Source organism: Ranitomeya imitator, chromosome 9, assembly GCF_032444005.1.
Source record: "Ranitomeya imitator isolate aRanImi1 chromosome 9, aRanImi1.pri, whole genome shotgun sequence".
In the NCBI taxonomy this organism is placed as follows: domain Eukaryota; kingdom Metazoa; phylum Chordata; class Amphibia; order Anura; family Dendrobatidae; genus Ranitomeya; species Ranitomeya imitator.
The window spans coordinates 146,211,980-146,237,466 of NC_091290.1; the positions used below are offsets into that span (position 1 = coordinate 146,211,980).

Genomic DNA, 25,487 nt, shown 5'->3' on the forward strand with positions numbered 1-25,487 from the left:
AAATAAAAATCTGATTAATAAGCAGACAATCTACAACAAATGTACCATATAGGAAATACGGCAGCTGTCAGTCACATGACCTGTCTATTATGTGTATGTGTGAGCTAATATATACTGCCGGGGGGAGGGCTTCCTGTTGGCTTGGGATTTATCAGGCTACCAATAGCAACCAATCACGGCTCAGCTTCTATTTTGCTACAGTTAATTAATCTTAGCTCTGATTGGTTACTATAGGCAACAAAGGACATTCTCAGTATAACAAAGCTTGTGTGAGGTAATAGCATATCAATTAGGGTGTGTTGGTGGAAAGGATGATGTCAGTCATATTACCTCTATGTGAGAGGATATAGAAACTGCCAGTTACAGACTATTTTTTACCACAATAATGCCTCATAAGAAAAGGAATTCCATGGCACGAGTGTCAGCTGATGCGAAAAGAAAAGCTGCATTACGGGCCAATGAAAAATGTAAAGTCCAAGAAACAAGGCTGACACACATGAGAACAGCAGCTGCTTCCTCAAGGGCCAATGAACTTTCTGAGCAGAGGGAAGCGAGGCTTGCAGACATGAAAACAAGAGCTGCTCACTATTCTGCTGGTGCAGTCACTGTGTATATACATTACATTACTGATCCTGAGTTACATCCTGTATTATACTCCAGAGCTGCACTCACTATTCTGCTGGTGCAGTCACTGTGTACATACATTACATTACTGATCCTGAGTTACATCCTGTATTATACCCCAGAGCTGCACTCACTATTCTGCTGGTGCAGCCTCTGTGTGCATACATTACTGATCCTGAGTTACATCCTGTATTATACTCCAGAGCTGCACTCACTATTCTGCTGGTGCAGCCACTGTGTGCATACATTACTGATCCTGAGTTACATCCTGTATTATACCCCAGAGCTGCACTCACTATTCTGCTGGTGCAGTCACTGTGTACATATATTACATTACTGATCCTGAGTTACATCCTGTATTATACTCCAGAGCTGCACTCACTATTCTGCTGGTGCAGTCACTGTGTACATACATTACATTACTGATCCTGAGTTACATCCTGTATTATACTCCAGAGCTGCACTCACTATTCTGCTGGTGCAGTCACTGTGTGCATACATTACATTACTGATCCTGAGTTACATCCTGTATTATACTCCAGAGCTGCACTCACTATTCTGCTGGTGCAGTCACTGTGTATATACATGACATTACTGATCCTGAGTTACATCCTGTATTATACTCCAGAGCAGCACTCACTATTCTGCTGGTGCAGTCACTGTGTACATACGTTACTGATCCTGAGTTACATCCTGTATTAGGCTATGTGCACACATTGCGGTTTTTACCACGGAACCGCAGCGATTTTGATGCTGCGGGTCCGCAGCAGTTTCCATTGCGTTTACAGTAACCTGTAAATCCTATAGAAACCGCAAACCGCTGTGCACATGCTGCGGGAAAAAGCGTGCAGAAACGCAGCGGTTTATAACCCGCAGCATGTCACTTCTTTGTGCAGAATCGCAGCGATTCTGCACCCATAGAAATGCATTGATCCGCTTACTTCCCGCATGGGGCTGTGCCCACCATGCGGGAAGTAAGCGGATAATGTGCGGGTTATACCCGGGGTGGAGGAGAGGAGACTCTCCTCCAGGCCCCGGGAACCATATTTGTGGTTAAAAAAAGAATTAAAATAAAAAATAATGCTATACTCACCTCTCAGCGCTGCACGCGGCTGTCCGATCTCAGGTTTGCTATGCGACCAGGACCTGCGGTGACGTCGCGGTCACATGACCGTGGCGTCACGAAGGTCCTTCTCGCACAGCATCTTTGGAACCAGACCGCCGCCTGCAGCGCCGAGGAGATCGGGACGTCAGAGGGTGAGTATATCATGATTTTATTATTTTTAACATTACTATTGATGCTGCATATGCAGCATCAATAGTAGGCGTAAAATCCCGCAGCGGAACCCGCAGGACAAAACGTGATAAATCTGCAGGGATAACCGCAGCGGGTTTGCCCTGCAGATTCATCAATTCCGCTGTGGGAAAACCCGCAGGGACCCGACGCAACGTGTGAACATGGCCTTATACTCCACAGCTGCACTCACTATTCTGCTGGTGCAGCCACTGTGTGCATACATTACTGATCCTGAGTTACATCCTGTATTATACTCCAGAGCTGCACTCACTATTCTGCTGGTGCAGCCACTGTGTGCATACATTACTGATCCTGAGTTACATCCTGTATTATACTCCAGAGCTGCACTCACTATTCTGCTGGTGCAGTCACTGTGTACATACATACATTACTGATCCTGAGTTACATCCTGTATTATACCCCAGAGCTGCACTCAGTATTCTGCTGGTGCAGTCACTGTGTAGATACATTACATTACTGATCCTGAGTTACATCCTGTATTATACCCCAGAGCTGCACTCACTATTCTGCTGGTGCAGACACTGTGTACATACATTACATTACTGATCCTGAGTTACATCCTGTATTATACTCCAGAGCTGCACTCACTATTCTGCTGGTGCAGTCACTGTGTACATACATTACTGATTCTGAGTTACATCCTGTATTATACCCCAGAGCTGCACTCACTATTCTGCTGGTGCAGACACTGTGTGTGTATATATTTTAGTATATGATGCTTCGGAGCAGTAATCTCCCAGCATTCCCTGCTTGTTGGGATTCTGCGCTGTCCTTGCCTACTGCTCTGTAGAAGTAATGATGTTCGGTTGTGCCTTTCTTCCATACTTTTTCCAATAGTACCAGCAGCGGTGTGAGCGCAGCTCTGAGGTATAGCTATATGGACCGTGTTAGTGAGCGGGTGTATCTGAGGGTCGCAGTGTTGTCAGTGTTCTCGGCTATGGCCGACTCTGCAGTGTCTTGTCCCGGAGTTTTCCTTTGTGTGTTGTTCGCAGCCCTGCGCCGTTGTGTGTAATATTCTTTTCTTTGTCTCCATTTTGTCTCCTGCGTGCAGACGCGTCGATGATGACAAAGGGCGGACGCACGAGCTGGAGCACTCCGCCATCAAGTGCATGCGAGGAATCCTGTACTGCTACATGCGGCAGGCCGATAAGGTAAAGGATGGCGCTCGCTGCCGCCCCAGACCATCAGTGCAGCCGCTGTCACCCAGCTTTCCTAGGACCCTGAACATTATTGGTGCTGGGGTGCAGGGCGAGGGGTCATCTTCTCTGTTTCGGGGTGAAGGTCATTACCGACATCAGCGCAGAGCCCTGCAGCCCAAATGGTGGATCTGAGGATCAGCGTGGAGTGCTAATGCCTGAGTGCAGCCGCTCGCCTCGCCCCGTGATATGGCCGCGCTCCACACCCCGGAGCCATCCCATAACGCTCCACACCCCGAAGCCATCCCATAATGCTCCACACCCCGGAGCCATCCCATAATGCTCCACACCCCGAAGCCATCCCATAACGCTCCACACCCCGAAGCCATCCCATAATGCTCCACACCCCGGAGCCATCCTATAATGCTCCACAGCCCGGAGCCATCCCATAACGCTCCACAGCCCGGAGCCATCCCATAATGCTCCACAGACCAGAGCCATCCCATAATGCTCCACAGCCCGGAGCCATCCCATAATGCTCCACAGCCCGTAGCCATCCCATAATGCTCCACAGCCCGGAGCCATCCCATAATGCTCCACAGCCCGGAGCCATCCCATAATGCTCCACAGCCCGGAGCCATCCCATAACGCTCCACAGCCCGGAGCCATCCCATAATGCTCCACAGCCCGGAGCCATCCCATAATGCTCCACAGCCCGTAGCCATCCCATAACGCTCCACAGCCCGGAGCCATCCCATAATGCTCCACAGCCCGGAGCCATCCCATAATGCTCCACAGCCCGTAGCCATCCCATAATGCTCCACACCCCGGAGCCATCCTATAATGCTCCACAGCCCGGAGCCATCCCATAACGCTCCACAGCCCGTAGCCATCCCATAACGCTCCACAGCCCGTAGCCATCCCATAACGCTCCACACCCCGGAGCCATCCCATAATGCTCCACAGCCCGGAGCCATCCCATAATGCTCCACAGCCCGGAGCCATCCCATAACGCTCCACAGCCCGGAGCCATCCCATAACGCTCCACAGCCCGGAGCCATCCCATAACGCTCCACAGCCCGGAGCCATCCCATAATGCTCCACAGACCGGAGCCATCCCATAATGCTCCACAGCCCGGAGCCATCCCATAATGCTCCACAGCCCGGAGCCATCCCATAATGCTCCACAGCCCGGAGCCATCCCATAACGCTCCACAGCCCGGAGCCATCCCATAACGCTCCACACCCCGGAGCCATCCCATAATGCTCCACAGCCCGGAGCCATCCCATAATGCTCCACAGCCCGGAGCCATCCCATAATGCTCCACAGCCCGGAGCCATCCCATAATGCTCCACAGCCCGGAGCCATCCCATAATGCTCCACAGCCCGGAGCCATCCCATAACGCTCCACAGCCCGTAGCCATCCCATAACGCTCCACAGCCCGTAGCCATCCCATAATGCTCCACAGCCCGGAGCCATCCCATAATGCTCCACAGCCCGGAGCCATCCCATAATGCTCCACAGCCCGGAGCCATCCCATAATGCTCCACAGCCCGGAGCCATCCCATAATGCTCCACAGCCCGGAGCCATCCCATAATGCTCCACACCCCGGAGCCATCCCATAATGTATTTCTGTGGTTTCATTGTTTTGTCTGGTTTCTTATTTTCTTGCAGCATGCCCCATTAATCACCGCAAGCCGGGCAGAGCGGCATCCGAGCCCAGAGCAGATTCCTAGCTCATAAATGCTATTAACACTGTACCACCCTGCAGGGGGGAGAAAGGCTACAGTACCCCCCTATAACACTGTACCACCCCGCAGGGGGGAGAAAGGCTGCGGTACCCCCCTATAACACTGTACCACCCTGCAGGGGGGAGAAAGGCTGCGGTACCCCCCCATAACACTGTACCACCCCGCAGGGGGGAGAAAGGCTGCGGTACCCCCCCATAACACTGTACCACCCTGCAGGGGGGAGAAAGGCTGCAGTACCCCCCTATAACACTGTACCACCCCGCAGGGGGGAGAAAGGCTGCGGTACCCCCCCATAACACTGTACCACCCCGCAGGGGGGAGAAAGGCTGCAGTACCCCCCCATAACACTGTACCACCCTGCAGGGGGGAGAAAGGCTGCGGTACCCCCCCATAACACTGTACCACCCCGCAGGGGGGAGAAAGGCTGCAGTACCCCCCCTATAACACTGTACCACCCTGCAGGGGGGAGAAAGGCTGCGGTACCCCCCCATAACACTGTACCACCCTGCAGGGGGGAGAAAGGCTGCGGTACCCCCCCATAACACTGTACCACCCTGCAGGGGGGAGAAAGGCTGCGGTACCCCCCCTATAACACTGTACCACCCTGCAGGGGGGAGAAAGGCTGCAGTACCCCCCTATAACACTGTACCACCCCGCAGGGGGGAGAAAGGCTGCGGTACCCTCCCATAACACTGTACCACCCTGCAGGGGGGAGAAAGGCTGCGGTACCCCCCCATAACACTGTACCACCCTGCAGGGGGGAGAAAGGCTGCGGTACCCCCCCATAACACTGTACCACCCTGCAGGGGGGAGAAAGGCTGCGGTACCCCCCTATAACACTGTACCACCCCGCAGGGGGGAGAAAGGCTGCGGTACCCCCCCATAACACTGTACCACCCTGCAGGGGGGAGAAAGGCTGCGGTACCCCCCCATAACACTGTACCACCCTGCAGGGGGGAGAAAGGCTGCGGTACCCCCCCATAACACTGTACCACCCTGCAGGGGGGAGAAAGGCTGCGGTACCCCCCTATAACACTGTACCACCCCGCAGGGGGGAGAAAGGCTGCGGTACCCCCCCATAACACTGTACCACCCTGCAGGGGGGAGAAAGGCTGCGGTACCCCCCCATAACACTGTACCACCCTGCAGGGGGGAGAAAGGCTGCGGTACCCCCCCATAACACTGTACCACCCTGCAGGGGGGAGAAAGGCTGCGGTACCCCCCCATAACACTGTACCACCCCGCAGGGGGGAGAAAGGCTGCGGTACCCCCCCATAACACTGTACCACCCTGCAGGGGAGAGAAAGGCTGCGGTACCCCCCCATAACACTGTACCACCCTGCAGGGGGGAGAAAGGCTGCGGTACCCCCCCCCCCCATAACACTGTACCACCCTGCAGGGGGGAGAAAGGCTGCGGTACCCCCCCATAACACTGTACCACCCCGCAGGGGGGAGAAAGGCTGCGGTACCCCCCCATAACACTGTACCACCCTGCAGGGGGGAGAAAGGCTGCGGTACCCCCCCCCCCCCCCCATAACACTGTACCACCCTGCAGGTGGGAGAAAGGCTGCGGTACCCCCCCCCATAACACTGTACCACCCTGCAGGTGGGAGAAAGCAGGCTGCGGTTCCCCCCTATAACACTGTACCACCCTGCAGGTGGGAGAAAGCAGGCTGCGGTACCCCCCTATAACACTGTACCACCCTGCAGGTGGGAGAAAGCAGGCTGCGGTACCCCCCTATAACACTGTACCACCCTGCAGGGGGGAGAAAGCAGGCTGCGGTACCCCCCCTATAACACTGTACCACCCTGCAGGGGGGAGAAAGCAGGCTGCGGTACCCCCCTATAACACTGTACCACCCTGCAGGGGGGAGAAAGCAGGCTGCGGTACCCCCCTATAACACTGTACCACCCTGCAGGTGGGAGAAAGCAGGCTGCGGTACCCCCCTATAACACTGTACCACCCTGCAGGGGGGAGAAAGCAGGCTGCGGTACCCCCCTATAACACTGTACCACCCTGCAGGGGGGAGAAAGCAGGCTGCGGTACCCCCCTATAACACTGTACCACCCTGCAGGTGGGAGAAAGCAGGCTGCGGTACCCCCCCTATAACACTGTACCACCCTGCAGGGGGGAGAAAGCAGGCTGCGGTACCCCCCCTATAACACTGTACCACCCTGCAGGGGGGAGAAAGCAGGCTGCGGTACCCCCCCTATAACACTGTACCACCCCGCAGGGGGGAGAAAGCAGGCTGGTGGGTGCAGCCGTTGGCAGACCCTCTCCCGCTGTTACCTCTGGCCTCTTGTCTTGCAGGTGGAGCAGTTTAAGCAGGACCCCAGCCCCCAGAAATGTCTCCATTCTATCTTCCACCTGGACACCGGGGACGAGGTCCTGTCCTACGAGCAGTACGGCCACATCCAGGTACGTGTCACAATGAAGCATTTGGCTCACATTTGGCCCTGTCAGTGTGCTGCCACACATGGGGGCTGGCCTGTCAGTCTGCTGCCACACATGGGGGCTGGCCTGTCAGTCTGCTGCCACACATGGGGGTTGGCCTGTCAATGTGCTGCCACACATGGGGGCTGGCCTGTCTGTCTGCTGCCACACATGGGGGTTGGCCTGTCGCGGTGCTGCCACACATGGGGGCTGGCCTGTCGCGGTGCTGCCACACATGGGGGCTGGCCTGTCTGGGTGCTGTCACACATGGGGGCTGGCCTGTCTGGGTGCTGCCACACATGGGGGCTGGCCTGTCGGGGTGCTACCACACATGGGGGCTGGCCTGTCTGTCTGCTGCCACACATGGGGGCTGGCCTGTCGCGGTGCTGCCACACATGGGGGCTGGCCTGTCTGGGTGCTGTCACACATGGGGGTTGGCCTGTCGGGGTGCTGCCACACATGGGGGCTGGCTTGCCTGTCTTTCTGCTGCCACACATGGGGGCTGGCCTGTTGGGGTGCTACCACACATGGGGGCTGGCCTGTCTGGGTGCTACCACACATGGGGGCTGGCCTGTCTGGGTGCTACCACACATGGGGGCTGGCCTGTCTTGTCTGCTACCACACATGGGGGCTGGCCTGTCTTGTCTGCTACCACACATGGGGGCTGGCCTGTCTGCTACCACACATGGGGGCTGGCCTGTCTGGGTGCTACCACACATGGGGGCTGGCCTGTCTGCTACCACACATGGGGGCTGGCCTGTCTGCTACCACACATGGGGGCTGGCCTGTCTGCTACCACACATGGGGGCTGGCCTGTCGGGGTGCTACCACACATGGGGGCTGGCCTGTCTGGGTGCTACCACACATGGGGGCTGGCCTGTCTGGGTGCTGCCACACATGGGGGCTGGCCTGTCTGGGTGCTACCACACATGGGGGCTGGCCTGTCTGGGTGCTGCCACACATGGGGGCTGGCCTGTCTGTCTGCTACCACACATGGGGGCTGGCCTGTCAGTGTGCTGCCACACATGGGGGCTGGCCTGTCTGGGTGCTACCACACATGGGGGCTGGCCTGTCGGGGTGCTGCCACACATGGGGGCTGGCCTGTCTGTCTGCTACCACACATGGGGGCTGGCCTGTCTGGGTGCTGCCACACATGGGGGCTGGCCTGTCTGGGTGCTGCCACACATGGGGGCTGGCCTGTCTGGGTGCTACCACACATGGGGGCTGGCCTGTCTGGGTGCTACCACACATGGGGGCTGGCCTGTCAGTGTGCTGCCACACATGGGGGCTGGCCTGTCAGTGTGCTGCCACACATGGGGGCTGGCCTGTCTGGGTGCTGCCACACATGGGGGGCTGGCCTGTCGGGGTGCTGCCACACATGGGGGGCTGGCCTGTCGGGGTGCTGCCACACATGGGGGCTGGCCTGTCGGGGTGCTGTCACACATGGGGGCTGGCCTGTCGCGGTGCTGCCACACATGGGGGCTGGCCTGTCTGGGTGCTGTCACACATGGGGGCTGGCCTGTCTGGGTGCTGCCACACATGGGGGCTGGCCTGTCGGGGTGCTGCCACACATGGGGGCTGGCCTGTCTGGGTGCTACCACACATGGGGGCTGGCCTGTCTGCTACCACCCATGGGGGCTGGCCTGTCTGGGTGCTACCACACATGGGGGCTGGCCTGTCGGGGTGCTGCCACACATGGGGGCTGGCCTGTCTGGACTGGAAACAATTGTACCAAAGTCTCAGCTGTGAGAAGTAATCACTCTGTGCCGGTCCGACGCGTTGCTGGATGTTGGCGCAGGCTTGCCCGTGACATCTCTCTGGCTGCACAGTGAGATCCCGTGTTTTTCCTCTTGCTTGTTACAGCTGAGGGTTTGTTATAATTGTATCCGGTCCAGACCATGCTCTATGAGCTGAAATGCGGCAGCATCCGATGCTCAGGGGGCTTCGGGCCCCAACACTGCATCCTTCTCTTTTTGTGGGATACCCCTAAGCTTTAGCTGTATCAGCGGCCACACGAGCCTTACGCTGCCCCTCCGAGCACAAGTCTTCCCCCTATATTTGGCTCCTGGGGGTCAGATGTGACCTACAGTTCTGACAAGTCATTGTGTGAGTGCGACCCGCTCTTCCATTCATTGACGGCAAGCAGAGATCTAAAAACGGAGCGATTTTAGGACCAAGCTCCTTGTGACAGGTCAGGCTGCAGTCCCCTGGCGGTCCGGGGCTCGGGTGCTCTGGCGGTCCTGTGCTCTGGCGGTCCTGTGCTCTGGCGGTCCTGTGCTCTGGCGGTCCTGTGCTCTGGCGGTCCTGTGCTCTGGCGGTCCTGTGCTCTGGCGGTCCTGTGCTCTGGCGGTCCTGTGCTCGGGCGGTCCTGTGCTCGGGCGGTCCTGTGCTCGGGCGGTCCTGTGCTCGGGCGGTCCTGTGCTCGGGCGGTCCTGTGCTCGGGCGGTCCTGTGCTCGGGCGGTCCTGTGCTCGGGCGGTCCTGTGCTCGGGCGGTCCTGTGCTCGGGCGGTCCTGTGCTCGGGCGGTCCTGTGCTCGGGCGGTCCTGTGCTCGGGCGGTCCTGTGCTCGGGCGGTCCTGTGCTCGGGCGGTCCTGTGCTCGGGCGGTCCTGTGCTCGGGCGGTCCTGTGCTCGGGCGGTCCTGTGCTCGGGCGGTCCTGTGCTCGGGCGGTCCTGTGCTCTGGCGGTCCTGTGCTCTGGCGGTCCTGTGCTCTGGCGGTCCTGTGCTCTGGCGGTCCTGTGCTCTGGCGGTCCTGTGCTCTGGCGGTCCTGTGCTCTGGCGGTCCTGTGCTCTGGCGGTCCTGTGCTCTGGCGGTCCTGTGCTCTGGCGGTCCTGTGCTCGGGCGGTCCTGTGCTCGGGCGGTCCTGTGCTCGGGCGGTCCTGTGCTCTGGCGGTCCTGTGCTCTGGCGGTCCTGTGCTCTGGCGGTCCTGTGCTCTGGCGGTCCTGTGCTCTGGCGGTCCGGTGCTCTGGCGGTCCGGGGCTCTGGCGGTCCGGGGCTCGTCCGGCTCTGCTCTGGCTCCCGCGGTCGCTGACTGCAGACTGTTTGCTGACTCCAGACCGCGGCTCGTTATCCTGCCCACACAAATGTGTTAACTACACAGGACAGCGGAGCTGAGCCGCGCCATTCATCCTTCCTGGCAGGAGACTTCCATTATCAGCGGTGAGAAGGCGCCGCGCCGTTCCCCTGGTGCCCGGCACATTGTGGAAGTCGTTATTCAGATGCCTCCGCCACTATTCCTGCCAGTAAGGCTGTCATTTAGATAAATGGGTGGCCGCCGAGCAGAAGTGAGATAATTACCTGGAGATCTCGTCCTCGTTACTGATCTAAACTTAGAAAACCCATCGAGTCCTCGGCTTCACCAGATACACGGCTCGTGCCTGGGGTCTGCGCTGCATCGCTCGGCCCTGAACCCGGGCCGTCCTGAAGGGTCATATCCTACACTCATCTGGCAGCCATATTGGTCATCTAGACCAGCACTGTAACCTAGTCCTCTGCTTGCTGTCAGTGAAAGGAAAACTTACCAACAAAAATCGAGAGACAAAATATAGGACAGGGTTTGGCCTATATGTATCCCATCTAAATATCACGTACTCCAGACTGATACATTGTGACAGAAGAGCGGCAACGAGAGTCGGGCGGCTCACAGAGAATCGGGGAACTCTCGGAGGGTCGGGCGGCTCACAGAGAATCGGGGAACTCTCGGAGGGTCGGGCGGCTCACAGAGAATCGGGGAACTCTCGGAGGGTCGGGCGGCTCACAGAGAATCGGGGAACTCTCGGAGGGTCGGGCGGCTCACAGAGAATCGGGGAACTCTCGGAGGGTCGGGCGGCTCACGGACCGCAATGAGAGATCCTGAAAACGATGAGGAAATCCAATGCAAAGACATTGTGGGGTGCAGCCACACATGGGGGGCTGACCTGTCGGGGTGCTGCCATGCGTAGGAGGAGGGGGGCAACCTGTCAGTGTGCGGCAACGTGGGGGTGGCCGTCCTGCCGTGATGCCTTAATGTGAAATAACATCATTTGATTGTCCATCGCAGTGGACGGTCAGGTGTGATCTGAGCCATAGAGAGATGAAGAAATTGTCATCAAGCTCTGTCTAAATGTCATTTACCTAATCCTCAGAAATACTTGTTGAGCTGTGTACCAGGAATCTTGTCTGGTGTCCCTTTAAATGGATATAAAGCTGTGTGCTATGTATGTATCTTGTCTGAAGCGTCCCTTTAATGCCTATAGAGTGGTGTGCCATGTGTATATCCGGTCTGGAGCGTCCCTTTAATGCCTATAGAGCAGTGTGCCATGTGTATATCCGGTCTGGAGCGTCCCTTTAATGCCTATAGAGCAGTGTGCCATGTGTATATCTGGTCTGGAGCGTCCCTTTAATGCCTATAGAGCAGTGTGCCATGTGTGTATCTGATCTGGAGCGTCCCTTTAATGCCTGTAGAGCTGTATGCCGTGTGTGTATTCGGGCTGGATCGTCCCTTTAATGCCTGTAGAGCTGTATGCCGTGTGTGTATTCGGGCTGGATCGTCCCTTTAATGCCTATAGAGCAGTGTGCCATGTGTGTATCTGATCTGGAGCGTCCCTTTAATGCCTGTAGAGCTGTATGCCGTGTGTGTATTCGGGCTGGATCGTCCTTTTAATGCCTGTAGAGCTGTATGCCGTGTGTGTATTCTGGCTGGATCGTCCCTTTAATGCCTGTACAACTGTATGCCGTGTGTGTATTCGGGCTGGATCGTCCCTTTAATGCCTATAGAGCAGTGTGCCGTGTGTGTATTCGGGCTGGATCGTCCCTTTAATGCCTATAGAGCAGTGTGCCATGTGTGTATCTGATCTGGAGCGTCCCTTTAATGCCTGTAGAGCTGTATGCCGTGTGTGTATTCGGGCTGGATCGTCCCTTTAATGCCTGTAGAGCTGTATGCCGTGTGTGTATTCGGGCTGGATCGTCCTTTTAATGCCTGTAGAGCTGTATGCCGTGTGTGTATTCGGGCTGGATCGTCCCTTTAATGCCTATAGAGCAGTGTGCCATGTGTGTATCTGATCTGGAGCGTCCCTTTAATGCCTGTAGAGCTGTATGCCGTGTGTGTATTCGGGCTGGATCGTCCTTTTAATGCCTGTAGAGCTGTATGCCGTGTGTGTATTCGGGCTGGATCGTCCTTTTAATGCCTATAGAGCAGTGTGCCATGTGTGTATCTGATCTGGAGCGTCCCTTTAATGCCTGTAGAGCTGTATGCCGTGTGTGTATTCGGGCTGGATCGTCCTTTTAATGCCTGTAGAGCTGTATGCCGTGTGTGTATTCGGGCTGGATCGTCCCTTTAATGCCTGTAGAGCAGTGTGCCGTGTGTGTATTTGAGTATATCCAAAAAAGGGAAGTACAAAACAAGATAAAATAGAATAATTTATTGACAAATAGATACAATGTAGAATCATAAATATAGTAAGGGAAAATAGAACAAGGCAGAGTGAGCTCCAAGCAGCGTGCACCATAATCAATCAGTGACCGTAATTAGAAAGTCCATTGACAGCCACATGGAGAGTAATAAATATCCGTATACATCCAAAAGAGTCAAAGTATTTTGTGGCATTGAAAGATGTTGAAAACAGGTGCAACAGCAGGCTCTGGAATGTTGAAGCGATAGTGTCCAAGGATCACAGTATGGTAAGTACAGGGTCAAAAAGGAGTTAGTCCTGTGAGAGCTAAAAGTAACCTGTGCTAAAGTGCAAGTGCATCGCCCATAGGAAAATGTAAGTGCAACATAATCCTTGCAATACGGGGAACCAAGAGCAATAAAGAAACAGTGATATCATGCGTCAGTACCTGCGATGTGGAGGTTGCTGTAGGAGAAAAGAAACCCCGACGCGCGTTAAGCTTGTCGCTTCTTCCTGGGGGGCCGTGTGTGTATTTGGTCCGGAGCGTCCCTTTAATGCCTGTAATGCAGTGTGCCATGTGTGTATCTGGTCTGGAGCTTCCCTTTAATGCCTGTAGTGCAGTGTGCCGTATGTGTATTTGGTCCGGAGCATCCCTTTAATGCCTGTAGTGTGCCTTGTGTATTTGGTCTGGAGCGTCCCTTTAATGCCTGTAGTGCAGTGTGCCGTATGTGTATTTGGTCCGGAGCGTCCCTTTAATGCCTGTAGTGCAGTGTGCCGTATGTGTATTTGGTCCGGAGCGTCCCTTTAATGCCTGTAGTGCAGTGTGCCGTATGTGTATTTGGTCCGGAGCGTCCCTTTAATGCCTGTAGTGCAGTGTGCCGTATGTGTATTTGGTCCGGAGCGTCCCTTTAATGCCTGTAGTGCAGTGTGCCGTATGTGTATTTGGTCCGGAGCGTCCCTTTAATGCCTGTAGTGCAGTGTGCCGTATGTGTATTTGGTCCGGAGCGTCCCTTTAATGCCTGTAGTGCAGTGTGCCGTATGTGTATTTGGTCCGGAGCGTCCCTTTAATGCCTGTAGTGCAGTGTGCCGTATGTGTATTTGGTCCGGAGCATCCCTTTAATGCCTGTAGTGTGCCTTGTGTATTTGGTCTGGAGCGTCCCTTTAATGCCTGTAGTGCAGTGTGCCGTATGTGTATTTGGTCCGGAGCATCCCTTTAATGCCTGTAGTGTGCCTTGTGTATTTGGTCTGGAGCGTCCCTTTAATGCCTGTAGTGCAGTGTGCCGTATGTGTATTTGGTCCGGAGCGTCCCTTTAATGCCTGTAGTGCAGTGTGCCGTATGTGTATTTGGTCCGGAGCATCCCTTTAATGCCTGTAGTGCAGTGTGCCGTATGTGTATTTGGTCCGGAGCTTCCCTTTAATGCCTGTAGTGCAGTGTGCCATGTGTGTATCTGGTCTGGAGCTTCCCTTTAATGCCTGTAGAGCAGTGTGCCAGGTCTGGCGCATCCCTTTAATGCCTGTAGAGCAGTGTGCCCGGTCTGGCGCATCCCTTTAATGCCTGTAGAGCTGTGTGCCAGGTCTGTCGCGTCCCTTTAATGCCTGTAGAGCAGTGTGCCAGGTCTGGCGCGTGCCTTTTAACGCCTGTAGAGCAGTGTGCCAGGTCTGGCGCGTCCCTTTAACGCTTGTAGAGCAGTGTGCCAGGTCTGGTGCGTCCCTTTAACGCCTGTAGAGCAGTGTGCCAGGTCTGGTGCGTCCCTTTAACGCTTTTAGAGCAGTGTGCCAGGTCTGGCGCGTCCCTTTAACGCCTGTAGAGCAGTGTGCCAGGTCTGGCGCGTGCCTTTTAACGCCTGTAGAGCAGTGTGCCAGGTCTGGCGCGTCCCTTTAATGCCTGTAGAGCAGTGTGCCAGGTCTGGCGCGTCCCTTTAATGCCTGTAGAGCAGTGTGCCAGGTCTGGCGCGTCCCTTTAACGCCTGTAGAGCAGTGTGCCAGGTCTGGCGCGTCCCTTTAATGCCTGTAGAGCAGTGTGCCAGGTCTGGCGCGTCCCTTTAATGCCTGTAGAGCAGTGTGCCAGGTCTGGCGCGTCCCTTTAATGCCTGTAGAGCAGTGTGCCAGGTCTGGCGTGTCCCTTTAACGCCTGTAGAGTAGTGTGCCAGGTCTGGCGCGTCCCTTTAACGCCTGTAGAGCAGTGTGCCAGGTCTGGCGCGTCCCTTTAACGCCTGTAGAGCAGTGTGCCAGGTCTGGTGCGTCCCTTTAACGCCTGTAGAGCAGTGTGCCATGTGTGTATCTGGTCTGGAGCGTCCCTTTAATGCCTGTAGTGCAGTGTGCCGTATGTGTATTTGGTCCGGAGCATCCCTTTAATGCCTGTAGTGTGCCTTGTGTATTTGGTCTGGAGCGTCCCTTTAATGCCTGTAGTGCAGTGTGCCGTATGTGTATTTGGTCCGGAGCGTCCCTTTAATGCCTGTAGTGCAGTGTGCCATGTGTGTATCTGGTCTGGAGCTTCCCTTTAATGCCTGTAGAGCAGTGTGCCAGGTCTGGCGCATCCCTTTAATGCCTGTAGAGCAGTGTGCCCGGTCTGGCGCATCCCTTTAATGCCTGTAGAGCTGTGTGCCAGGTCTGTCGCGTCCCTTTAATGCCTGTAGAGCAGTGTGCCAGGTCTGGCGCGTCCCTTTAACGCTTGTAGAGCAGTGTGCCAGGTCTGGTGCGTCCCTTTAACGCCTGTAGAGCAGTGTGCCAGGTCTGGTGCGTCCCTTTAACGCTTTTAGAGCAGTGTGCCAGGTCTGGCGCGTCCCTTTAACGCCTGTAGAGCAGTGTGCCAGGTCTGGCGCGTCCCTTTAATGCCTGTAGAGCAGTGTGCCAGGTCTGGCGCGTCCCTTTAATGCCTGTAGAGCAGTGTGCCAGGTCTGGCGCGTCCCTTTAACGCCTGTAGAGCAGTGTGCCAGGTCTGGCGCGTCCCTTTAATGCCTGTAGAGCAGTGTGCCAGGTCTGGCGCGTCCCTTTAATGCCTGTAGAGCAGTGTGCCAGGTCTGGCGCGTCCCTTTAATGCCTGTAGAGCAGTGTGCCAGGTCTGGCGTGTCCCTTTAACGCCTGTAGAGTAGTGTGCCAGGTCTGGCGCGTCCCTTTAACGCCTGTAGAGCAGTGTGCCAGGTCTGGCGCGTCCCTTTAACGCCTGTAGAGCAGTGTGCCAGGTCTGGTGCGTCCCTTTAACGCCTGTAGAGCAGTGTGCCAGGTCTGGCGCGTCCCTTTAATGCCTGTAGAGCAGTGTGCCAGGTCTGGTGCGTCCCTTTAACGCCTGTAGAGCAGTGTGCCAGGTCTGGCGCGTCCCTTTAATGCCTGTAGAGTAGTGTGCCAGGTCTGGCGCGTCCCTTTAATGCCTGTAGAGCAGTGTGCCAGGTCTGGCGCGTCCCTTTAATGCCTGTAGAGCAGTGTGCCAGGTCTGGCGCGTCCCTTTAATGCCTGTAGAGTAGTGTGCCAGGTCTGGCGCGTCCCTTTAACGCCTGTAGAGCAGTGTGCCAGGTCTGGCGCGTGCCTTTTAACGCCTGTAGAGCAGTGTGCCAGGTCTGGCGCGTCCCTTTAATGCCTGTAGAGCAGTGTGCCAGGTCTGGCGCGTCCCTTTAATGCCTGTAGAGCAGTGTGCCAGGTCTGGCGCGTCCCTTTAACGCCTGTAGAGCAGTGTGCCAGGTCTGGCGCGTCCCTTTAACGCTTGTAGAGCAGTGTGCCAGGTCTGGCGCGTCCCTTTAATGCCTGTAGAGCAGTGTGCCAGGTCTGGCGCGTCCCTTTAATGCCTGTAGAGCAGTGTGCCAGGTCTGGCGCGTCCCTTTAATGCCTGTAGAGCAGTGTGCCAGGTCTGGCGCGTCCCTTTAACGCTTGTAGAGCAGTGTGCCAGGTCTGGCGCGTCCCTTTAATGCCTGTAGAGTAGTGTGCCAGGTCTGGCGCGTCCCTTTAACGCCTGTAGAGCAGTGTCTGGTGTACCACGGTGGCGGTCGGGCCGAGTTGTCCCCGTCACTGACTCCATGTAGAGCTGTGCTGCCCCATCATCCCCGGAACGCTCGTGTCCCGATAATCCTGCACCCGGCAGAAGCGCGTTCATCAGGTGAAATGATCTTCTGCAGAGTAGATCATTGTTGTCGGCAGCGCATCGTCCTGTGCTGCCGAGCTCTGTGTCCTCCTCTGCACTGTACGATCTGTTACCGATCTCTCGCCCCGTGCCGCCGGCGTCTGTACCACCCGTTGTCAGCGGTGACCTTTGCCTTCTTCCTCCAGATAAACGCGGTGTCGCTCTTCCTCCTGTACCTGGTGGAGATGATTTCGTCCGGACTGCAGATCATCTACAACACAGACGAGGTGCGCCCCCAACAATTCCATTATCCCCGATCAATAGGTTTTTAATTAATTCTTCCCCACTTCTCTCTGCCGCTTAATTATATTTCTGCGCCAAGCCCCGTAATCAGTGCCGCCTAATTACTAGCTGGAAAGGAAACTGTCAGTATGGAAGTCTGTACCGCAGGCGGCCTGGAGAGCCAGCGTCCGCGTCACTGTTGCATTTGCAGCTATTTTATCTGTTTATTATTTGGGGTTTTTTCTCCTACTTTTAATTTATTTTTTTTCCAGCGCCGCTCAGTGACCCGGGCGCTAAAGATTAATTGTTTTTTTTCTTTATCCCATGAATGATTCAGATGTGTTCCTTTCTTCTCCTCCTTCTCGTCATCCGTTCTTACTAATTCATCTCGGAGTTATGTGAATGGGCAATTAAGTTACAAACTGCGCGGTTCCCGGGCGGCGGCAGGAAGCTTTGTCTTGTATCATCAATATTACATGCGGGTTATTCTGGGCGGGCACGTGACGCCCGCTTTTGTTCCGACGTGAACGCTAGTCCCAGTTTTGCTGTTCTTGGGGGTTTGTTCTACATTCTGATGTGAGGTTCTATATGGGACATGTAACAAGTCATCGCCATGGTGACGCGGAATTCAGATGATAAATAGGAATTAATTTTTAAAGCCCTGTCCTCGCGATGAAGAAAGCTCTACTTTTCGCCGTCAGCAGTGGCCTACATAGATCCGGCTGAGACATCGTCAGTGATGGGGGGGCCGGGGTCGTCCTCCTGGCCGTTTCTCAGCTGGGTATTTTGGGGGCATGTGGGCGACAACCCTGGATGTCTGTTGTCACCCAGTTTTCTTACAGGGGTTTTCCCATTTTATATGAATCTCTAGATAAATGAATAATATCACAACTTTCGAAGATACTTTGTGCTTCACGTCCTCTTCAAACTGCACACATTGTAGCAGATGCTCAGCTGTGGGAAGCTTTGACTTTACTATTGTTACCTATCAGTGCAGTCTCAGCCCCCATATGTAATGTGCACAGTATCTGCGGTCCATTATCCTCCTCTAAACTACTCTCCTCCAGATGACTCTCCGTATCCTGTAGACGAGGATTGTGCATTGGGTGCTTGTGACACGCGGCGTGCTGCTGCACAGTGCGCAGCTGCTGCCTCTCCTGAGCCGAACACCTGCATCTATAGACTGATGCATGCAACAGTCTGGCGCCATGATAAGACAAAGGCAATAACGGATCCTGCTGTTTTGCCCCAATAATACACACAGGTCTCGGTGCGCCCCCTTACACTCCCCCCCCCCCCCCCCTTCTTCAGTGCAGACTGCCTTACTAATATTAATGCCGTTCTGTGTTTCCCCGATTTCAGTATAATCTTCTCCGTCCTCCGACTCAGAGAAGAGAAATCCTATTTGTTTTTGTATTTTTTTTTTTTATTGAGTAGCGATCACAATTTCATTTTCTGTCCTGGCTTCTCTTCTCATACATTTAGTAATGTATTTCCTCGGCGTCGCCGGCAGACAGGCTATTACCCGGAGATTGGCCCCGGCTTCCATCACCTTATCGTTCACAGCTGCATCTCCGTCTTGTTCCTTAATCCGTTTTCTGTCTGCAGGACGGAGGCGCAAGCTGATTATCTCAGAGAGACAGCGGCTCGGGCTTTTAAACCGCTCCGTTCATCATGGCACTCCGTTCCCCACTCCACGTGCAGCCCTCCGCTCCACGTACAGCCCTCTGCTCCACGTCCAGCCCTCTGCTCCACGTGCAGCCCTCTGCTCCACGTGCAGCCCTCTGCTCCACGAGCAGCCCTCCGCTCCACGTCCAGCCCTCCGCTCCACGCGCAGCCCTCCGCTCCACGTCCAGCCCTCCGCTCCACGTCCAGCCCTCCGCTCCACGTCCAGCCCTCCGCTCCACGTCCAGCCCTCCGCTCCACGTCCAGCCCTCTGCTCCACGTGCAGCCCTCTGCTCCACGGGCAGCCCTCCGCTCCACGCGCAGCCCCCCGCTCCACGTGCAGCCCCCCGCTCCACGTGCAGCCCCCCGCTCCACGTACAGCCCTCCGCTCCACGTGCAGCCCCCGCCGCAGCCTTTATGTCCCTTATTGGAGATAATGAATCTTCCGATATTTACATGGCTTCTATATCCCCATTGTGCCAGTGAAATCTAGGGCGCTCGGAGGCCGGCTGCCTCCTATCTGGCTGATGTTTCTTCTAGGAATTTTTCTTGTAGAGAAGGATTAATAATCCTGTTCAGGATCCCAACAAAGGTCTGTTCTTTATATATATTTTTTCTCCTCCAAAAACATCAGTGTATCTCGTTTTTAGGTTGTTTCTTGTATTGCACGTCATCCCCAACAACGTGAATGGGAACTGAGCTTCAATACCACACACATCTGTGGACCAGAGGGCCCTGAACACAATGAAGATTTTTTGTAATTATTTTCTCATCTTGCATTGATCATGAGATCCATCCTATTATACTCCAGAGCTGCGCTCACTATTCTGCTATTTGTCATTATGCTTGTGGGCTTCTGTTCACGCCTGTTATGACCGGGTCCGTGCTGCGCTGCCTGTGTCGCCCCCTTGCAGTGACTGTACTGCTATATTTCGGGATCGGTTGGCTTTGGCCCCCGCCGTGTTCCTCTCCCTCGTCGGCTCAGTGACGTCTCCTGGAGCAGAGCTGTAGTTCTCCGCTCTCTGCAGGTTGCATCAGATTCTGCTTCTCTTTGATCACTTTCTTCGTCACTTAATTATCCAGAGCTGATGTTCTGATATCTGGAGGATGAAGATTTTCGCCGTCGTCCTTTCATCCCGCTTTCCGGCACGTTCCCCCTTTGATTTCTCAATCATGCTCTAGTTTGTCCTCCACTTTGTCTTTCAATACTTGTCGCTTCCATGTTCCTTTCTTGTGATCCTCTCCATCTTCATTCAGTCTTGTTCTCGCTGTCTGGCAGTCATGACGTCTCGCAGCTGAGGGTCTCGAGTCAGTGTGACAGGTCACCTGTCTGCAGTGTTAATTGATTGGCACCATGGAGTTTATACCGCAGAGGATTGTGGGCAGACTCTGCGAAGTCTGCAGATCCGGGTGCCCACTCGTATAATGACAGGGGGTCCTGCGTACCTGCAGCTGGATGTGGGTGGGATGCTGCACTTTGTATATTTGCAGCAGTTTTCTTTTTTATTTCTAATTTCAGTTTGATTTTTTTTTTCCCTCGTGCACCCTGTGTCTTTATGGGCTCTTGGCCCGAGTTCCCTGTGCCATTTTGGGCTCTTGGCCCGTGTGCCCTGTGCATTTTTGGGGTCTTGGCCCGGGTGACCTTTGCCATTTTGGGCTCTTGGCCCGTGTCCCCTATGTCTTTTCGGGTCCATGGCACCATTAAATATCATATATACCCAGTTGTCCTATGTAATTGTCGGCCTGCTCCCAGTTTCATTTTGTCAGCTATGTTGATAAAAGCTAATCGGCCTCTTTGTCTCCTGGTTTCTTAGCCCTTTACCTCTCCTCACTTTCCATGCTCATCACCTGCCTTCTCCCTTCTTGGCCTCATGTTTTCTCTGTAGCCTTCCATTTTTTTATATAATGTTTTAAATGGTCTTCTCCTCCTGTGCTTCACCTGCGATCCTTGCGCCCTCTCCCCCGATCCTTGCGCCCTCTCCCCCAATCCTTGCGCCCTCACGTTTCGCCCTCTCCTCCCCCCCTCTCCTTTTGCCCTCTCACTCCCACTGGACCTTTCGCCCTCTCCTCCGATCCTTGCGCCCTCTCCTCACCCCCTCTCCTTTTGCTTTCTTCCTCCCCCGGACCTGTCGCCCTCTTCCTCCCCCGGACCTTTCTCCCTCTTCCTCCCCCCGATCCTTGCGCCCTCTCCCCCGATCCTTGCGCCCTCTCCTTTCGCCCTCTCCTCCCCCCCTCTCCTTTCGCCCTCTCCTCCCCCCTCTCCTTTCGTCCCCCTCCCATCCCCCCCCCCCCCCCCGGACCTTTTGCCCTCTTCCTCCCCCCGATCCTTGCACCCTCTCCCCCGATCCTTGCGCCCTCTCCTTTCGCCCTCTTGCCCCCCCCCCCCCCCACCTGGACCTTTCGCCCTCTCCTCCCCCCGATCCTTGCGCCCTCTCCCCGATCCTTGCGCCCCCTCCTTTCGCCCTCTCCTCTCCCCTGGACCTTGCGCTCTCCCGCCCCCCATCCCCACGATCCTTGCGCACTCCCCCATTGCCCTCATTATCCTGACTCTCGTGCTCTCGTTGCAGGTGTCCTTCATCCAGAACCTGGTCTTCTGCGTGGAGCGAGCATACCGAGTGCCAGACTTTGGGATCTGGGAGAGAGGCAGCAAATACAACAACGGCAGCACAGAGTTACATTCCAGGTATGTACGCTTGACGCGTTTCATTATTTCTTCACATTGACGAACTAATTAATTCTTAGCCCCATTTGATTTGCCTATTATTCCTCATGGCGAGCTTTATGACCGCTCTGTATAAATAGATTGGATTAGCAGATCCGGATAATGAGGAGATAAAGTGAGCGGCTCGGATTCGGCCCCTCCGGCTCAGGGACAATCAGGTTCTGCTTTATTTCATTTGTTTTTAGCTTTATAATTGTGTCCTGGGTGCAGCATCACTCCCATCATCCGGAAATTAAAGGGGAAGCTGCACTCAGTAATGAGACTCGGACGCCGGGTGACATCTGTCCTTTAATTTATAGCTTGTGGCCTTAAAGGGGACCCCACGACTGCCCTTATTAAAGGGTTATCCCCACGGGTGACACATTGTAGCAGATGATGCGTCTCGCTGTCACATTCTCCTCCCTATAAAGTGAACAGAGCTGTCGGTTGCTGTCGATGGCGGCCGCGTGATGGAAGCGCCTTCATCTCACAGATATTAAGCATCATAATTAAGCAATGAAGGCTGATGAGAGTGGAGCGCGGCAGACGAGTTAATCATCACGTCCCGCCACTGTCCTGTATATTAGGATGTCACCGCTGATGGATGTACACGTAACCAGTCACATTTCCGCCGTCGTAACTCATTCCGCTCACACCTCACTCAGCGCCTCTGTCTCTTCCCATGGAAATTTCGTCCCACGGGTCCTTCTCTTCTGATAATACAAGGCGCAGTTGCAGCAGAACCTAGTTTCTCATTCAGTACTTGAGTTCGGGTTGGCGGTGGGTTTACATAGGACTGCCGGTAAAAAGGGGCATCAAAGGCTTTGTTTGCCGCAGTGCATAACAGCCTCAATTACAGGAGTATTCCAGCTGTGCATCCGTAAGGGCATGCTGAGAGTTGTAGTTTCACCTATAGATTCGCAAGTTGGCTCTTTTACACTTGTACATGATACATTGTAGCAAAGTGTTGATGCAGGAGAGATTGTATTCAGCTCACAGAGGATTGTCCAGGCCGAGTGTAATTGTAACAAACCCACAGTTGTCCTTTCTGCTTCTTCATGTTACAGAAAGCGGGCACAGTAGGTGAGGTGGATCCTCTAAGCCCAAGGTCCGGTTGGGCATACGGGCATCTATCCAGCAGGCTAGTGTTGCACTCTGGAAACAGATACAGTTATTTAAGGCAAACTAAGCCTTAAAGGGATCTGCAAGCCGCAATAGGACAGGAAATGTCTTGTAAACCACTGGCGGACACGTAGAGACAAAGTCTTGAAGGGGCCCTGGAGGCAACTGACATGTAGCAGGGTTATTGGAAACCGCAGACAAGCAGGTGAAGTCCTGAACACCACTGGCAGGTAGCATGGTTACTGGAAGTCGCAGACAAGCAGGTGACGTCCTGAAGCCCGTTGGCTTGTAGCAAGGTTACTGGAAGTCGCAGACAAGCGGGTGTAGTCCTGAAGACCACTGGCTTGTAGCATGGTTACTGAAAACTGCAGACAAGCAGGTGAAGTCTTGAAGACCACTGGCAGTTAGTGGGGTTACTGGAAGTCGCAGACAAGCAGGTGAAGTCTTGAAGACCACTGGCAGATAGTGGGTTTACTGGAAGTCGCAGACAAGCAGGTGAAGTCTTGAAGACCAGTGGCAGTTAGCGGGGTTACTGGAAGCCGCAGACAAGCAGGTGAAGTCTTGAAGACCACTGGCAGTTAGTGGGGTTACTGGAAGCCGCAGACAAGCAGGTGAAATCTTGAAGACCACTGGCAGGTATCATGATTACTGTAAACTGCAAACAAGTGACTCAAGGACAGTAAATGGATCCGAGACCTGCAGCAGTGGGATTATCTTGTATCTGTACCGGAAAGACAATTAGTTTCCAGAGAACAAATTGACTTAGTGCATTGGATACTGCTCCGGGTTGGGGCTTTGCTGCCCTGATGTCGTATCCTGCAATTACGGTTTTTGGAAGTCGGCTTCTGAGGTTTCATTTAATGGAAATCTGTAAATCTCATTGGATCAAGTTAGGAAGGACTTGGCTTCTCGTGTTGGTGCGTTCAGCTGGTCTCGCCCTCCAGTCTGGTTATTGTACGCTTCGTACATGACACTGAACAAGCAGGACGACGTCACTAAATTGTCACCTCCTGGATGCTGAGAGCAAAGAGGAAGCCAGCAGCAATCAACTGCTGAACAGGTGAAAAGCTGCCATAAAAAGCGCTGCTTTCCTGTTATCTGTACAGCTTCACCGCTCCCTGACGCCTTCTGCTGGTTCAGCATCTGGTGCAGTATTTGGTATCGCAGTACATGTCAGGTAATAAAAGACTGAAATCTTTGATAAATGCGGAGTCCGATCGCTGCGATCTCCACCAACCGCCAGGAATCCTGGTGGAGCCGGACACGAGCTCGACTCGCGCCCCATTCAGACTCAACCTTGCAGTTTGGATGATCAGGATTCAGGGTCCCCATTCCGGCGACCAGTTAGACCCCCAGTGATGTGTGACAAATGCTCGTGCAGCAGTGGGCACAGAATTACAGGGTCCCAGCTTTGGGTGTGACTGGAGTAGAATGATCTTGCAGCAGATGAGTGCGGATAAGTGAAGCGTCTGCATCACTGCTTTGTTGTTTGCAGATATTGGATCCGGTCGCCGAGTGCGTGATGGGAAATTTCTACTCTCCCGAGATGAATTTTAATTTTTCAGGCGAGCGGCTTGTAGACGTGGATGTGACGCGCAGACGAAGCTGCTTTGGGCTCTTGATGTATCTGTCTGCGGAGGAGCTGCAGGTCTTAGAGCATTGGCTGCGATGTAAAGAGACTGAATGGCTTGTAATAGTCACTTTATGACAGAGTTGTATCTGTTTTCTGATTACAGCGGAACGTCTCCTCGCCGTCACCAGGAGCCGCGTACAATACGTTTAAATGTCATTTCTGCTTCATTAGCCGCCGAGTCCGTTTGCTGCAAATCTGTTAGATGAGGTTTTAATGCCTAAACATCAAACCGAGAAACTTCTGTTAAAAAAAAGTAGAAAAAAAACTTCTACTGAATTAAGGCGAGAGCTCTGCACAGTGTCTTAAAGAAACAGCAAGCCAACAGTAAAAACATCCAGAAAGGAAACACAATATTAATTATTCTCTCCAGAGACAAAGATACAGAATGTATAACAAGCCGAGACTCCTAACTAACGCCAGATAGGCTTCTTTCACACTTGCGTCGTCTGGCGGCCGCCACAATGCCTCGGCGCGACGTATAGACGGATGCGTCAAAAATAGTGAATAACGGATGCAACGCATACAGAACTTCGACGGATCCGCTAGATGGTTCCGTTGCAAAACTGGATCCGTTGCATCCCTCTGATCTGTTTTTACCATCCGGTTCATCCGTTTTTTTTACGGATCCGTTTCCCATGCCTAAAAATGGGAGTCTTCCAAATGTGATTGGCTACTGGAAAATAAGGGAAGCCATATATTGACTGTTTATACACCCCATCTTTGACAGGGTTTAGAGAAAGCGTCAGAGATGCGACCATATCTTCTGATGTTATTTTGGATGCTGGCAGGAGTCTTGCTGGCACATTTGGGGGTGACGCCCCAGGCCAGGTTTATATAGCTTTGGGGGCTGTCTGGTGAATTGGCTACAAAATCCTGATTCTGAGCATGCTCAGTGTGAAAAGCCGTATTCCAGCGCTGGATTCCGTCATACGACGTGCCACGACGGATCCTGCGTCCATAGGCTTCCATTCTAGCCAACGACGTATGCCGCAGGATCCGTCGTGACACGTTTTTCTGATGCAGACAAAAAACGTTACATTGAACATTTTTTTTCCAGGCGACGGTCCGCCAAATTCCGACGGATCCAGTGCACGACGGATGAAACGTGTGGCCATACTCATCCTGCAGGCAAATTTGCAGGATGCTTTTTTTGCCCAAAGCGACGCATTGTGACGGATCTGAAAAGACGAAAGTGTGAAAGAGGCCATGTCACGATTCCCCTGACTGCTGTCACCAATTGGTCAGGATTCCCACCGTGACAGTCACCCCTACGTCACGGATTGAGGTGACTTTAGGCCAACAGACGGCTATCACAGGTGCAGGGGGCTTATCTTAGTTATCCCTCCACTCCACGATGTGATTAAAAAAACACACACAGGGCTATTGACCTCTTAGT

At 54.3% G+C, this 25,487-nt stretch overlaps 1 protein-coding gene across 3 annotated transcripts in view; it reads left to right on the plus strand.

The window, feature by feature from the left end:
• The window catches only part of PHKB (phosphorylase kinase regulatory subunit beta), a 114,620-nt gene that overhangs the window by 47,040 nt on the left and 42,093 nt on the right, over nt 1-25,487 (plus strand). For all 3 annotated transcript variants that reach the window (XM_069739328.1, XM_069739327.1, XM_069739329.1), the window contains 4 exons: nt 2,994-3,093; nt 7,144-7,251; nt 16,895-16,975; nt 21,203-21,318. In XM_069739328.1, the coding sequence (XP_069595429.1) occupies nt 2,994-3,093; nt 7,144-7,251; nt 16,895-16,975; nt 21,203-21,318 (405 nt within the window). The remainder of the gene's footprint in view (nt 1-2,993; nt 3,094-7,143; nt 7,252-16,894; nt 16,976-21,202; nt 21,319-25,487) is intronic.